This window comes from Sceloporus undulatus, chromosome 6 (genome assembly GCF_019175285.1).
Source record: "Sceloporus undulatus isolate JIND9_A2432 ecotype Alabama chromosome 6, SceUnd_v1.1, whole genome shotgun sequence".
Classification (NCBI taxonomy): Eukaryota; Metazoa; Chordata; class Lepidosauria; order Squamata; family Phrynosomatidae; genus Sceloporus; species Sceloporus undulatus.
This window is the reverse complement of record NC_056527.1, coordinates 141300516-141315729: the sequence shown is the minus strand read 5'-3', so window position 1 is coordinate 141315729 and position 15214 is coordinate 141300516. Positions and strand designations below refer to the sequence as shown.

Sequence of the window (15214 nt, the reverse complement as noted above, 5' to 3'; positions counted from 1 at the left end):
CTCACACCCCCTCAGTGACACTCCTGCTTCATAATATTTTTCTGTGTAACCAGTGCTAAAATACATATATCAATCTGAAGCATGTTCAACAGGTTGACATTTTCTCACTGACTCACCTCCTGGTAAGATTCAAGTCATAAAGAGCCACTCTTCTTTAATATTTTTGTCAACAATGCAAATCAGTTAATTAGATTTCATATCTTTTGCTCAACAAATTCAGGTGATAAAAAAAGTGAAGAGTTCTACGTTTTCTGCACTAAGGGTCTATATGGACCGGCCTGGAAGTCTGGCCTGTGGGCAGAGTCAGGGTGTAGCATCCTGATGACATTTGGCCTAACTCTGCTCCAGGGTGCCATGATGGCGCACACCACTCCAGACAGCGTGCACCATCATGATGCACCTCCAGCGCTGCATCCAAATGATGCAGCCTCAAAGGTGCGCCATAGAGGTGCGCCGCCACAGCTATGCCGCCCTTTGGAGGGCTCAAAAAGGAACTGCTTTTTGTGGCTCCTTTTTGCACCCTCCACAGGCTGGCGTGAGGTTGCCGCAGCCCTGATACAGCCAGGAAAGGGGCAGCCTGACTACACTTTCTCACCAATAGCTATGTCTAGCTTTTAACTCCACATTGTTATTTCTAGCAGCTCTAACAAAACTATCAATTATTGTGCCAAATGGATTTATTTTTGTTTTCTTTCCCCCCATATCATTCTCCCTCCACTAGAGAAAAGATAAACTCCGGGAACATATGCAAAGAATGCACAATCCAGAAAGAGAAGCCAAGAAAGCTGACCGAATTTGTCGCTCCAAAACATTCAAACCTCGGATTGCTTCTACGGATTATGAGAGTTTCATGTTCAAGTGTCGACTGTGTATGATGGGTTTCCGGAGACGAGGCATGCTGGTTAGTTTGCAGATTTTCCATCACTTCTCAAGCTCTTAGTCAATATGACAAGGGCAAAACCGTTTTACCACACAAGAGATCTTGTGGATCAGCTAATATTGTTAGATAAGGATGCACATGCACATTTAGAGCAAGGACTGTAGAGGAGTGGAGACAACAGTGTTCCCTTAACAGAAAGTTCTTTGCTCATCCTCTTAATTCTTTTCCATATTACCTTAACTATTGCTTCTTCAGCCAACCTTCCTTCCAAGGAATGAGTGTTGCCTACAAGAAGTGTTGCTTTGGTGATCTTATAACTGTCAAGTGATGTTAGTCCAACTTGACAGTAAGTTATTGTCTAGGGTTTATCACTTAGCTGAGCAGTCATTTGAACAATACTCTAGCTGCTATTATTATTATTATTATTATTATTATTATTATTATTATTATTATTATTATTATTCCACCTTTCTCCCGATATAGGGACTCAAGATGGCTAACAAATTTAAAACAGTACAAGTTAAAAACAATACAAAAGCTTTTAAATGCAGGCATAAAGTTTGCCACAAGGGAGTTGTGTGTTCCGGTTAACAACCTGGCTGCATTTCTTTGGGCCAACTGATGTTTCTGAGCACTTTTCAAAGGCAGCCCCACATAAAACATATTGCATCTAAATGGGATATAACCAAGACTTGTACCACCATGGCCAGATCCGGGTTCTCCGGGAACAGGCGCAGTTGGTGCATTAGATTTAATTGTGCAAAAGCACTCCTAGTCACCGCTGAAACATGGGCCTTCAGGCTCACAGCTGTATCCAGGAGTACCTAGGGCCTATTTGCAAATTATATAGATGACCCAAACAGCCCTAAAAAATGTACCAACATAAGCTAACTCTTTAGTGAGCTCTATATGGAAACTTGTCTTGCTGTTTTTCCCTCCTCCAGATCAGTGGGTTTCAGTTGGCTGAGAGAGGTACAGTTGTTATGCACCGTGGACAAGCTGGAGCATTGCAAACACAGCTTGAGTGGATCCATGCCATGTTTTGGCAAGTGCTTGAAGCAGTTTCTGTCACTGTTTCTGCCATGTGCCTGCCTCAACTCATATTATCCACCGTCCTACCACCCACCTGCTTTTGGCAGTTTTGCTGTGGCATAGTGAGCGTGGGAAGAATTATGAATTGGGCACAAGGCTGAAATAATGGCATGTGCTGAGCAAATCACTGATCCACTCAAGCCCTGTTCACAGCTTGCTGGATTTGCTGTCTTAAGTGGCCCTTGTGTCATCTTTCTAGTCATTTTGGTTAAATGTTGATTTAAGCTGTCAGCCCTTTCCAGTCTCTGCTGGAACAGACATAATATTACCTAGCACAGGGCTGACAACATGGAGCACTTCAGGTCTTTTGAACTGCAACTCGTATCAGAACCTGCCAATATGGCCAATGGAAAATATATAACAGTGTGTTTGTTTTAATATAAATATCTGGAGACAAGTAGGTTGCCTAACCCTTGTATTTATATAATGAAATCCAAGAATACACTGTGTGTCATATAATTGATCTCTGTAACAGCTTTTAGTAAGAATAAGATAGTAATTAAGTGTTGCTTACTGCTTATTTACAAATTCAGATTATGTGAAAAAACACACCTAAAATGCATAATTTTGCTATTACCATTTTGTTTGTCTTTCTGCAGTCAAATAAAATAATCAAATAATCTGATGTAATCCACTAACATGGCAAACAAGTACTCACTATTTTCTGAGGGTGATTAATAACCATCTTAGTAATAAACGGGTCTACCAGTTTTGAATAAATCTGAGTTACTGAGCCAGATTTATTTAATTAGTATATTATTAGCCCACCGTTCTTCCAAAAAGTACAACTTTACACTCATTTTATTCTCACAGCAACCTTCTGAAGTAGGCGACTGTTTCAAGATTCTTGGTGAGAATTTGAACCACAGCTTCCATAGTCTAGCTACATTGGCTGTCTCACAGGCTCTGGTCCTTTCAGCAATGTGAAGCAGCCATTTAGTTTCTTGCTGTAGTGATTTTTTTTTTTAATGCTCTGCTTTTTCATCTCAGGTGAATCATTTATCAAAGAGACATCCAGACATGAAAATAGAAGAGGTGCCAGAGCTAACACTGCCCATCATCAAGCCCAACAGAGATTATTTCTGTCAGTACTGTGATAAGGTATGAAATGAACCTATCTATTTTTCAGTGCGTGCATGGAATCAAATTTTGTCTCTTTGTATGAATGGGTAACAGATACCATTAACTTTTCTGCATTGCGCTTTGAGATTCATTTTTTTCTCTGCTGAGAGGGCCAAAAAATATTTTTGTCAATCTAGTAAATTACATGAGATACTCATGAAGAAGAGGTACCTGAGCTGAAAACACACATAGTTCCTCTAAGAGGGCACCTGTGTTGGGGATGCGGGCCAATTTTTCATGTTCTGACTCTCTCACATGCTGCACTCCTGCCGCCAGTGCACCAAAACGTCTTCTTTTCCCTTCATGTTGTTTCCCAAATGATGACTAGAAGAGATGTTGTGTCAATTCCTGTTGGCATTTGGGAGCTAAGACATCAGGGAAAGAAATCATTTGACAATAGGTATGAAGTTCTGAGGGAAGTGTGGGGTGGTTGAGGAGGGTGAGCTCTAAGGGACTGGTAGAAGGATTTAGGGGATTTTTGCAGCCCTAGACCACACTTTTCCCATACCTGCTCTAGGATTTCCATTAGTATTTTCCTTAGAAGAGGTTCCAATGTGCTTTATAATTTGGGAGGTTGGCTATATGTAGGCCTTGAATGATATGCAAATGTCTGTCGGAACAAGCTACAAGTTATTTGCCAATTTTTTCCCCACTTAGACTTTCTAGAATTAGAAAAGTCTACAATTTAAATGCAAATGTCTATGTTTTCCAAAGTAGATCAAGATTCTAGACAATGTACCTACCTAGCATGAAGGTTCCTAAATATAAATTGGCTTCTGTGATGTTATGTTGTACATGATGACACCATCCACTGTCATTCTCTTAAAAGTTCTGTTCCCTTAGCTACTGCTCCATATGATTCTATATATTACTCTATTATTCTATATTAGCAAATACTACATAGGACTCTAGAATCAAACTTTGCTCTCAGGATTACTGAAACCTAATTTTACTGTTTTATTCACAATATGGTTGGTCAGAGAATGCTAAACATGGATTTTCAATGCATGTTTAATGGATAAAATTATTACACAACTAGTATGCTAACTAAGAGAGCCACTGTGATATAATGGTTTGAGCAGTGGACTATGGCTCTGGAGACCAAGGTTTGAATCCCTGCTTGGCCATGGAAGCCTCCTGGTTGACCTTCAGCAAGTTCCACTCTCTCAAACTCAGAGGGAGGCAAAGGCAAACCCACTCTGAAGAAATCTTGCCAAGAGAACACCCTGATAGGTTTGCCTTAAAATCACCTTAAATCAGAAAGGAAGGCGCATAACAACAACTGCAACAATGGTAATTAATCATTTTTCACTAAAAACAAATACAGATACATGATTTTGTCTATCTAGAAACAGATTTAAAGAGCTGCTGTAGAATCTGTCTATCTACATAAACAATTGTGATTTCAAAACATGTATATGTGAGAATAAGAACAGTACAGTAGATCTATTGCTGAAATGCCATTTAAATGCTGATCAAACTAAACAAAATTGTTTTTCCAGAGACCTCCATATGGATGAATTAAGATAAGTGTTTCCAGTATAGTGGTTAATGTTGTGTATTCATGGTCCAAACTCTTGGTCTCACAGGTTTACAAAAGTGCCAGCAAACGTAAAGCCCACATTCTGAAAAATCACCCAGGTGCTGAGCTTCCTCCAAGTATCCGAAAGCTACGTCCAGCTGGCCCAGGAGAGCCAGATCCTATGCTGAGCACACACACACAACTGACTGGAACAATTGCGACTCCACCTGTTTGCTGTCCTCACTGTTCAAAACAGTACAGTAGTAAGGTACTGCAGGTTTATCACTTACCTTCAGTTGTTCATTTTTTTTCATATATACTTTCAGTCATAGTCGTTTTTATTCTATAGAGCCAGTATATTCTTACATCACATGTCATCAAGCATCAGAGGTGCCTAAACCCCACTGCATCATTAAAATGCTGATTTGAAAGACTAGACTAGAGGGCTGGTAGTCATCTGATAGACTACGTAATTGGGTATGGAAGATGAAGAAGGTCTAGTCTCATGGCAAAAATGAGACCATGTGCACTGTGGCACAGACCATGAACTACTAATTCCAAGAATTAGAATAAAGCTAAAGAAGAACACTAAACCGACTATCATGCTGAAATTAGACATGAAGAACATCCCAGCAAAACTTAAAAAGAGTGTGAAAAATAGATTTGCACTATTAAGCCTAATTGACCAAGAAACAGATGAACTATGAATAGAAGCCAGGGACACAGTCAAGGAGGAATGCAGAAAGATGCTATATGTAACCAAAAAGAAAGAGAATTATTAATGAATAACAGACTAAATGCCTTAAGCCATAAAGAACAGAAGAGAAGCAAAAGAAAATGGAGCCAGAACCATGAATGAAACTGTAAAACAATTGGGGCGCAAAAATAAAGGGAAATACTGTAATAATCACTGCAGAGAGACAGAAGCTGACAACAAAAAAGGAAGAAAAAGAGACCTCTTCCACAAGATCCACGAAATCAAGGGGGATTTAGCAGTGGAACATAATACACAACCAAGATATAATTAAAAAGATGATGGAAGCAATACACAGAAGAACTGAATAAAAGAGATGAAAGGATGAATGACACGTGGGGAAAAGAATCATACGAAGATGAACCCCAAATTTTGGAAAGCGAAGTGAAATCTGCACTCAGAGAAATTGGGAGGAATAAATAACGAAAAACAGATAACATACCAACAGAACTGTTACAGTCTAAAATCTAATTAAAATCTGCCAATAAATATGGAAAACTAAACAATGGCCCACAGATTGGAAACCATCAATATACTGTCTATACTCAACTATAAGTTGATCTCATGTATAAGTCGAGGTCAGGTTTTGGGGACAAAATTATGGATTTTGCCATGATCCGTGGATAGGTTGAGGGTAAAACATGGATGATCCTTCAGTGTATGTATGTGTGCGTATGGTAAGAGAGACTCCCATTGAGGCTTTTCTTTATCGTTTCAGCTTTCGTTTTAGCCAGATGCGCTGGCGGGAGGTGGACTCTTAAACAAATAGAAATATCAGTCAATCACCCAGGACTCTTTCTGCTTGGCTCTTTCTTGCTAAACTCCTCTCCACATGACATGAGGAAATCTGAAAGAGCTGCTATCACGTTTCCATAGTGACTCGTAAATAAGTCAACCTGGGATTTTGGAGTCAATTTGGGGGCATATATTTTTAGACTTATAGATAAGTATATATGGCACATTTTTGTCCCCCCCCCCCAAAAAAAAAAGATGGAAAAGATTACAGTAACTACAGAATAATTGCATTAATTTGTCATGCGAGTAAAGTCATGTCAGTTCTACATCAAAGATTATTACCATATATGGAGTGAAACATTCCAGAAACACAAGCTGATTTCAGGAAAGAAAGAAGCACTTGGGATCACATTGCAAACATACATTGGGTAATAGAATGCACCAGAGAATTCCAGAGGAAAATCAGCATGTGCTCACTAGATTTGGATAGATAGACTATCCAAGGAGGACACATCCTTGAGTCTGCAAAACCTAAGCAGAGTTGTTGAGGATAGGGTATCTTGGAGTTGAGGTCAACATGAAGGCAGTTAGCTACAACACACAATGCTCATCAAGAAGAATGTTCAGCCATTAGTTGCACCAGCCAATCTCAGATAGTCTTCTCCTAAGGCAAGCAAGTCAAACATGTAGACATGAAAGGGACAGTACAAGAACACAACTAGTTGCATCACATATCAAGCAAAAGCTCATGCACTATGCAGCTGACATAAATAGCTTGCATTGTATCTATGTTGTCCCTTTGATTGTCAGTGATTGATATGTTGGAGTATAGAACCAGATCTCATACATAAGCATTATACAGCTTTTTATGTACAGTACCAAGTACTTATATGTCTGCAGTTGCAGGAAAGATTCCAAGACTTTCTATTTTACCAGTCAACTATATATATATTTAATCATTTACTGTATCACTATAGCGACAGGGCACTTACAGTACTTATCTTTGATGAGGATGTCTATGCATGTTTAACTTCATTCTTTAAAGCTTATTCCCTAAGAAGTGCATGTAGGAGTGCAGACTTCAGCCAGGGAAATATATAGGCATGCCATTTTGAACAGTGCAAAAAGAGTAAATATTAAAAGTATAAATATTTTTAAAGTGAGGCAGATATTTCTTTGCTTATTAAAGAAGAGATGGGAGTTGTAGTCCAACACATTTTGAAGGCACCAGATTGAGGAAGACAGCTTCAGAAGTATACTAGGGCTCACATTTTGCAAAAAGAGACTTCAGAGTTTCAACAGAAACCAATCTGCTGTTATAAATAAAAAGCAAAAATTCAACTTCAAAGCAAGCTTAGCAACATACTGTCAGACTATGATGTTATGTTGCTAGCTGGAACATTGTACAATTGGGAGTTTGATGCATAGTGTTTAGGCACCATGAATTGTTTCCACTGGCTTTAATGAGCAATGTGTCTTTGGAAAACTAAAACAACAAAGAGCCTTGCAGCATGTTAAGAACTAAGAAGTTTTGTTTGACATAAAGTTTTATGGACTGCAGTAACATATTCTGGTGTATATTGGTATATTATATATTGTGACATATGTACAGTAGGTCCTCAATCTCTGCAGTGGTTTGGTCCCAGGACCCCCTGTAGATACCCAAATCCATGGATGCAGAAGTCCCATTATATACAATGGTGTAGTAAAATGCCATCCCTTATATAAAATGGCAAAATCAAGGTTTGCTTTTGGGAAAGTTTTTTTGTTTGTGTTTGTAATGCTTTCGAACCGTGGTTGGTTGAATCCATGGATATGGACTGTATATTGTATCTATATATATATTGTGATATATGTATAAATGTCTGCCAACTGAGGCTATACTCCATGCATCTGATGTATTGGGCCTCAGTCTATGAGAACTTATGCCAAATAAAATGGATTGGTCTTTTAAGGTACCAACAGGCTGTTGTTCTTTTGCTGCCACAGACAGTTATAGCTTTTTGTCCCTTCCTTAAACGTGTGCACTGAGAACTGTTCTAGCCATTCTGTAACTTTCTTTTTTCCCATTTCCTCACAGACCAAGATGGTGCAACATATCCGCAAGAAGCACCCGGAGTTTGCTCAAATGCCAGCTAACACGATACACGTGCCGTTGACAACAGCTGTTATTAGTGCAACTCCGGCAGTTTTAACGGCTGACAGCACTTCTGGGGAAACCGTTGTGGTAAGAAAGCGAGAGTGTATACAGAGATTGACGAAAGAAGTAGATCTGTCACAGAATCCCTGGGAAAGACCAGAGGTTTATGGTCCATTTCAAAAATAATGACAAATCATGGTTTGCTGTAATTATGGTTATTTAAAAACAACCCAAGATAATAAATCAATGTTTGACTTTCTGATTTGTTTTAATTAAACTCAGCTGAAAGAGGTTTCAGTACCCTGAATTTGAATACAGTATAAATAATAATTTCAAAAATGAAAATGAAAGGCAGAGGAGACATGGTGGGTACACAGTACAAAAGCCTGAGTTTCATGTAGGATCAATCTATGCGACCATGGATGGGGCACCTCTGGCCTACCAGGTGTTATTGGACCATAACTCCCATCACCCTTGATCACTGGACTTGCTGATGGGGCTGATGGGAGTTAGAATGTAACAGTATCGGGAGGGCTTTAAATTTCCCATCCCTGTGTTAATTCTAGTTCTGCTCTTTTGCTTTGAAGAGCAGCCTGACTCATGGCAATAAAACCAAGGAAGCTTTTTCTCATTATTTTCTCTCTGTGCAGGAGAAAATGCTGCCATTTCTCTGGAGATGGATTACAAGAAATGGTTCTTTGAGAATCAAAAATTTGAAAAACATTTCCTGTGGCTTGGGTTTGTTGCATGAGTCACTTCAAGCTGTTTGTTTACTAAGCTCCATTCTGTAGTTAACCTGATGGATAGATAGTCTCTACCTTTGGGTAGCAAGTAGGACTGAATCATAATTCGTATTTAATTCTGAGTTTCTATATTCACATTGCTGTAATTTTAAATATGTAGTAATATTTCTCTGATTATATCTCTCCTTTTTGCAGACAACGGATTTATTGACACAAGCAATGACAGAACTGTCACAGACACTGACAACTGACTACAGAACCCCACAGGGTGAATTTCAGCGAATTCAGTACATCCCTGTGTCACAGTCCACATCTGGCTTGCAGCAGCCTCAACACATACAGTTGCAGGTTGTGCAAGTGGCTCAAGTGAGTCCTGTTTTGTTGTTTCGTTTTCTGCTATAATTGAAGCCCCAGCTGTGCCAGTGTCTCATGCCGTCTTGATAAATAAGAGCAATCATGACAATAACGTGCCAATTATATTTTTGTTTATGATGAGCAGGAATTAGCAGCTAACGGTGCCTCTAAGTGATTTCAAGTGACAGGTGATAGCCAATTCAGATTAATTTTTTTCATATCTTGGTTTAAGTTTTTGTGATATTTGATGGATAATTGCATGGTAAACATAAAAAGACATAAAGCCCAGTTGAGTCTGTCTTATCTAGAATCCAAAATTCTCCATGGGGGTGGCTCAAATAGTGCCACCTTTGCTTTCTGATGGTTCAGTGTACACAAACTTTGTTTCATGCACAAAATTATCTTAAATATTGCATATAAAATTACCTTCAAGCTTTCTGTATAAGGTGTATATGAAACGGATGAATTTCATGTTTAGACTTCAGTCTCATCTTCAAGATATCTCAAATATCCCAAAACCTGAAAAACTCCAAAATCCAAAAACCTATCCGGAATCTATTTTGGATAAGAGAGACTCAACCTGTACCTTCATGGTCATGCATCTGATGAATTGGAAAATGTATGCTATATATTTCTTCTTCCCAGTTAGTCTCAAAGGGCTAGTAATTGGTTGATCGGCCGAACCCAAAGGGCGCCCAGCAATGGCTCCTTTTCATCCTGGAGAGAAGTGACCAGTGGGGTCCCACAGGGTTCTGTCCTGGGGCCAGTGCTATTCAACATCTTTATCAATGAGTTGGATGAGAGAATTGGGGGCATACTTATCAAATTTGCAGATGACATCAAACTAGGAAGAGTAGCTAATACCCCAGAGGACAGGATCAAGATCCACAATGACCTGAATAGACTAGAAAGCTGGGCCAAAGCTAACAAAAAGAATTTCAACACAGAGAAATGTAAGATAATGCACTTAGGGCAGAAAAATGAAATGCACAGATATAGGATGGGGGACACATGGCTGAATGAAACTATGTGTGAAAGAGATCTGGGAGTCTAAGTAGACCACAAATTGAACATGAGTCAACAGTGCGATGCAGCAGCTAACAAGGCCAATGCGATTCTAGGCTGCATCAATAGAAGTATAGTGTCTAGATCAAGAGAAGTAATAGTGTCACTCTATTCTGCTCCGGTCAGGCCTCACCTGGAATATTGTGTCCAGTTTTGGGCACCACAATTCAGAAAAGATGTTGAGAAACTGGAGCATGTCCAAAGGAGGGCGACTAAAATGATGAAGGGTCTGGAAACCATGAAGCCCTATGAGGAGTGACTGAAGGAGCTGGGGATGTTTAGTCTGGAGAGGAGAAGGTTAAGAGGTGATATGACAGCCCTGTTTAAATACTTGAAGGGATGTCATATTGAGGAGGGAGTAAGCTTGTTTTCTGCTGCTGCAGACACTAGGACCCAGAGCAATGGATGCAAGCTCCAGGAAAAGAGATTCCACCTCAACATTAGGAGGAACTTCCTGAGAGTAAGGGCTGTTCGACAGTGGAACACACTCCTTCCTTGAAGATTTTGATGGAGTCTCCTTCCTTGAAGATTTTGGTGGAGTCTCCTTCCTTAGAGGTCTTTTAACAGATGCTGGATGTCCATTTGTCAGGGATGCCTTGACTGAGAGTTCCTGCATGGCAGAATGGGGTTAACTGGATGGCCCTTTGGTCTTTTCCAACTCTATGATTCTATGAGGTACCAGAGCTTTGCTGACATAGTGCAGTTTGAGAGGGAATGGTCTGGTCTCTGCACTGGGGGGATGGAACTAGTAGATGAGCCGAAAGCAAAGCAAAATTCCCAGAGGTTGAGGCAGAGGAGAAACCACCTCACAGGACTGGCAATATGGTAAAGAATGAAGCAAGGACCAGAGCAGGGGAAAGTTGCATCTTTGACACAGACTGGAAGCTGTAGTCAGAAGACTTCCAAATTATGAGGATGATAAGTTGTAACCTGTCATGCCCCTTTTAGGTAGTCATCAAGATGGACTGTATTATATTTGAATGTGAGAGATATGTTCCCTCTAAATTTATTTACATAGTAAATATATGATGTAAAAGTGATCATTAAATGGATATCCAAGATCTCATTAAATAAGTAGAAGCATCTGTTTCTAACCACATGCACAGAGCTTGAGAACGCAGGCTGGTCTATTTTTGAAAGCACATAATTTTATTTTTTAAAATCTATAACTGTTAGTATGAGCAGTGACTGAGACCATATTCTTCTTTCCACCTTGCATTTCCTTGGTGATTATTTCTCATTAAATTGCTTAAATTAATTAGGCCCTGTTTAGCAAGTAAGAGCTTAGAAATGTATTCTCCTGTCTCCCTCTGGGTTTAAGATTCTACACTTAATCACGATGTAAGAACATGAGAGGTACTCAAATACATGAATGCACGAAGATAATTGCTTTCGGCTGTTAGTAAAAAATTTTTGTTCAGCTTAAGCAGAGATTTTCTTTTATTCCTTTTTTTTTTGCAAAATGTGTTTACTAATCAGCAGCCTTCTCCTGATATTCCAGAGATGAATCATTATTACTTGACATTCATATCATGTTGATGCCTTGAGGCGCTATTCAGTGTCCTGGCCTTGCCTGATACATTATGGAAAGGCAACTGCTGCTTCCCGGGGGCTGTGTAATGCACTCCTCCCGTAACGCATGAAATGAGAAGTCACACAAGACTTCAGTCAGCTTTTTCGTGAAGTGAGGTTTGGTAACCAGCCTTAGCTGGCAAAATCTAGGATACTCCGAAAGGCCAGTAAATTCTCTGGCTGGAATTCTGTTGGGGAGTTATGTCTTCATAAGAGGATTGAAGTTTATGAGAATTCAAATCGGGCAGTTCTATAACATCCGCATCCAGAAAGGTCTGTTACATTACTACCTAGCAGAGCACATGTGTGCACACCGGAACCAATATGCAACAGGATGTGCATCATGCCAGCCCTGATGTGCATCACGGCAGCCCCAGTGCACATCAGACACTAATGTGCATCTGTGTCCTGTTATGCATCTTCACAATTCACTAACAGGGTTTCTTAGCTCTTCTGGTACATAGCTAAGCACACATTAAGTAAAAGGCGATGTTGGATTCTGGCATCTATTATTTATTTTCTTAAGAGACACTTACTGCCAGTCTAATCTTCTATTTGTCTTCAGCAGTCTTTGAGATCCCACAAGGTGTATGATGTAAATTACAGTCGGCCCTTCTTATACACGGATTTTTTATACACGGATTCAAGCATCCACGGTTTGAAAATGTTCCAAAAAAGTATAAATTTACCTTGATTTCCCATTTTTTATAAGGGACACCATTTAGCTATGTCATTATATTTAATGAGACTTGAGCATACACGGATTTTATTATACACGAGGGATCTTGGAACCAAACCCCAGCGTATAACAAGGGTCCACTGTATTCTAAATCAGACTATTGGTCCATCTATCACAGTGTTACTTTCTCCAGTTGACAGTGCATCTTTCCAAGGTCTTGGGCATGGGACTTTCCTAGCCATATCACCTAAAATCCTTTCATTCAGAGATGTTAGAGGTTGAACCTAGGAGCTTCTGGAAGCAAAACTATATGTTCGTATACTGAGGTGTACATTTGATGTTGAGTATGTTTGATATTATGAGCCAGCATGGATAGTAACTTGAATGTTGGGACTAGGATTTCAGAAAGCATTGTTTGAATCCCCACTTTGCCATGGAAACTGCTGGAAGACCCTGGGTAAGTTACACTTTCTCAGCCTCAGAGGAAGGCAATAATAAACCTTGTCTAAACAACTCTTGCTGAGCAAAACATGTGATAGGTTCACTTGAGGGTCTCAATGGCTTGTTACAGATTGCCAAAATAAAGCTGCTTCGGGTCTCTTTGGAGGCATGCTGTTTAAATGATGCATGCATCCGAAGAATCCAGAAGCTGCACCAAAGCTGCACTCCAGTTCTTAGGAATGGAGTGTGGCTTTGGCGCAACCTCCCGGCTCTTAGGACCCATGCATCATTTAAATAGCATACCTCCAAAGAGACCCGAAGCAGCTTTATTTTGGCAGTCTGTAACAGGCCAATAAGTCAGAAATGAGTTGAAGGCATGCAACAACATTTGATGTTAGCTGGTGGACTTTTCCTTCATTTGTATGTGCTACTCAGCATGAAGTGGACAACAATACTGGTTTAAATGTGCTAAGATTTATTCTATTGCATTGTCACACTGTGTTTTCTTTTCTCCCAGGCTACCTCACCTCAACAATCACAGCATTCCACAGTAGATGTTGGACAATTGCACGACCCTCAGACGTATGCTCAACATGCAATCCAAGTGCAGCATATCCAGGTGACAGAACCAGCCCCTGCAATCTCCACATCCTCACAGGTAGCTTAAGCGTTCACTTAAATATATTTATTTATTGCATTTATGTCCTGCCTTTCTCACAAAATGGGATTCAAGGTGGCCAAGCTGTGCGCACACACAACACACACACACTACACTGTTATATGTGCAACCTATGGTAGATAAGATTTCCCTGAAATTCCCACTGTTGCACACAAAATAGATTCACTTTTAGTACTTCTGAGACGGTGTCATATAGTGAATGCATTCTAGCATGACCATATAGTGGGCAGCATGTTGAAAGTGATATGGGAATCTCAAAATCTTGCTTAGCTGGAAACACACGGGTCATTTTTCAAAACATGTTTCAGATGGTGGTTTTTGACCCAAAATCTGTAGTTAGTTGATAGAAACCACTATTAAGATGAGTAAACCAGTCTAGTGTCATAAATGATTATTTGGCAGTACATTGCAAAATGGCCATTGAGAGATTAGAAGTGTCTTATTCCTAAAGTTTTTTAGAGAAGAAACAAGAAAGGCCTTTATTTATTTTTCTGTCTTATGCCACATGCTAATCATTATTATGTTAAAGCTGATTCTACACCAAACTGTATGTATGTGTTATTTCAAACTAAAAACCTGTGAAGGCAACCTTGTCTTTTGTTATAGAAAAACAAACTACAGTATTGGTTATCGCTTGTGAAAGCCAATATTTACAGTAAGTACAAGTAAATACTAATACTGCAGCAGACTTGTAGTTGCAAACTGCTATATTAATTACAAACAGCAGTCACAGTTTTGCCCCCCTTTTCCTTCTGTTTTCTAATCCCTTTTTCTGTTACATCTCTTAGAGATGTAAGACTATCTTGTTTTACTCTTAATATCTAAACCACTCCAGAATTTTGACTGAAAAGTGGCATAAAAATGGTTTACTTTAAGCAAATGTATGATGTCTTACGTTATGTTGAGAGCCTTCTGCATGTAGAAAATGTGACTTTAGCTTAAGTTCTTGATATACGCTGCATTTGCCTTTCCTGTGTGTTCCTCTAGGTGGGAAGTCAGCCCTTAAGTCCTTCATCCCAACCATCTCAGCAGGAACTCAGCCCTTCCCAAATGCAGACAAGCACTTCGTCTCAAACCCAATCACAGCAAGGCTCCTCGGTCCAACAAACATATCTCCCCAGCACATGGAACTCATTCCGCAGCTACCGTATGTATCATGTATGCTCAGTTATGTCACTGCTTGCTTTTGACACATTCACAGTTTCTTAGCTGTAACTTTTCCAGCTTTAAGTTTAAAGCTTTGCATCATCTGCCGTTTTACTTAAGCAGACTAGCACACAATTTTCACTCTGTTGTTCTACAAATGGAGAGGTGTCTACACAGAATTATGTTTTTATTAGCATTAGCCAAGAGAATAAAAGCATATTTCATATAACGTAACAGACATCCCAGCTCCAGTCTACCAGGTTTCCAGCAGTGGAGGAAGAACATGTTAA

The 15214-nt window shown here is 39.6% G+C and overlaps 1 protein-coding gene across 4 annotated transcripts in view; it reads left to right on the top strand.

The window, feature by feature from the left end:
- The window catches only part of PRDM10 (PR/SET domain 10), an 80956-nt gene that overhangs the window by 61769 nt on the left and 3973 nt on the right, over positions 1-15214 (top strand). For all 4 annotated transcript variants that reach the window (XM_042475091.1, XM_042475090.1, XM_042475093.1 and 1 more), the window contains 7 exons: positions 722-901; positions 2963-3073; positions 4684-4884; positions 8186-8332; positions 9184-9354; positions 13617-13757; positions 14766-14925. In XM_042475091.1, coding sequence (XP_042331025.1) covers positions 722-901; positions 2963-3073; positions 4684-4884; positions 8186-8332; positions 9184-9354; positions 13617-13757; positions 14766-14925 — 1111 coding nt within the window. The remainder of the gene's footprint in view (positions 1-721; positions 902-2962; positions 3074-4683; positions 4885-8185; positions 8333-9183; positions 9355-13616; positions 13758-14765; positions 14926-15214) is intronic.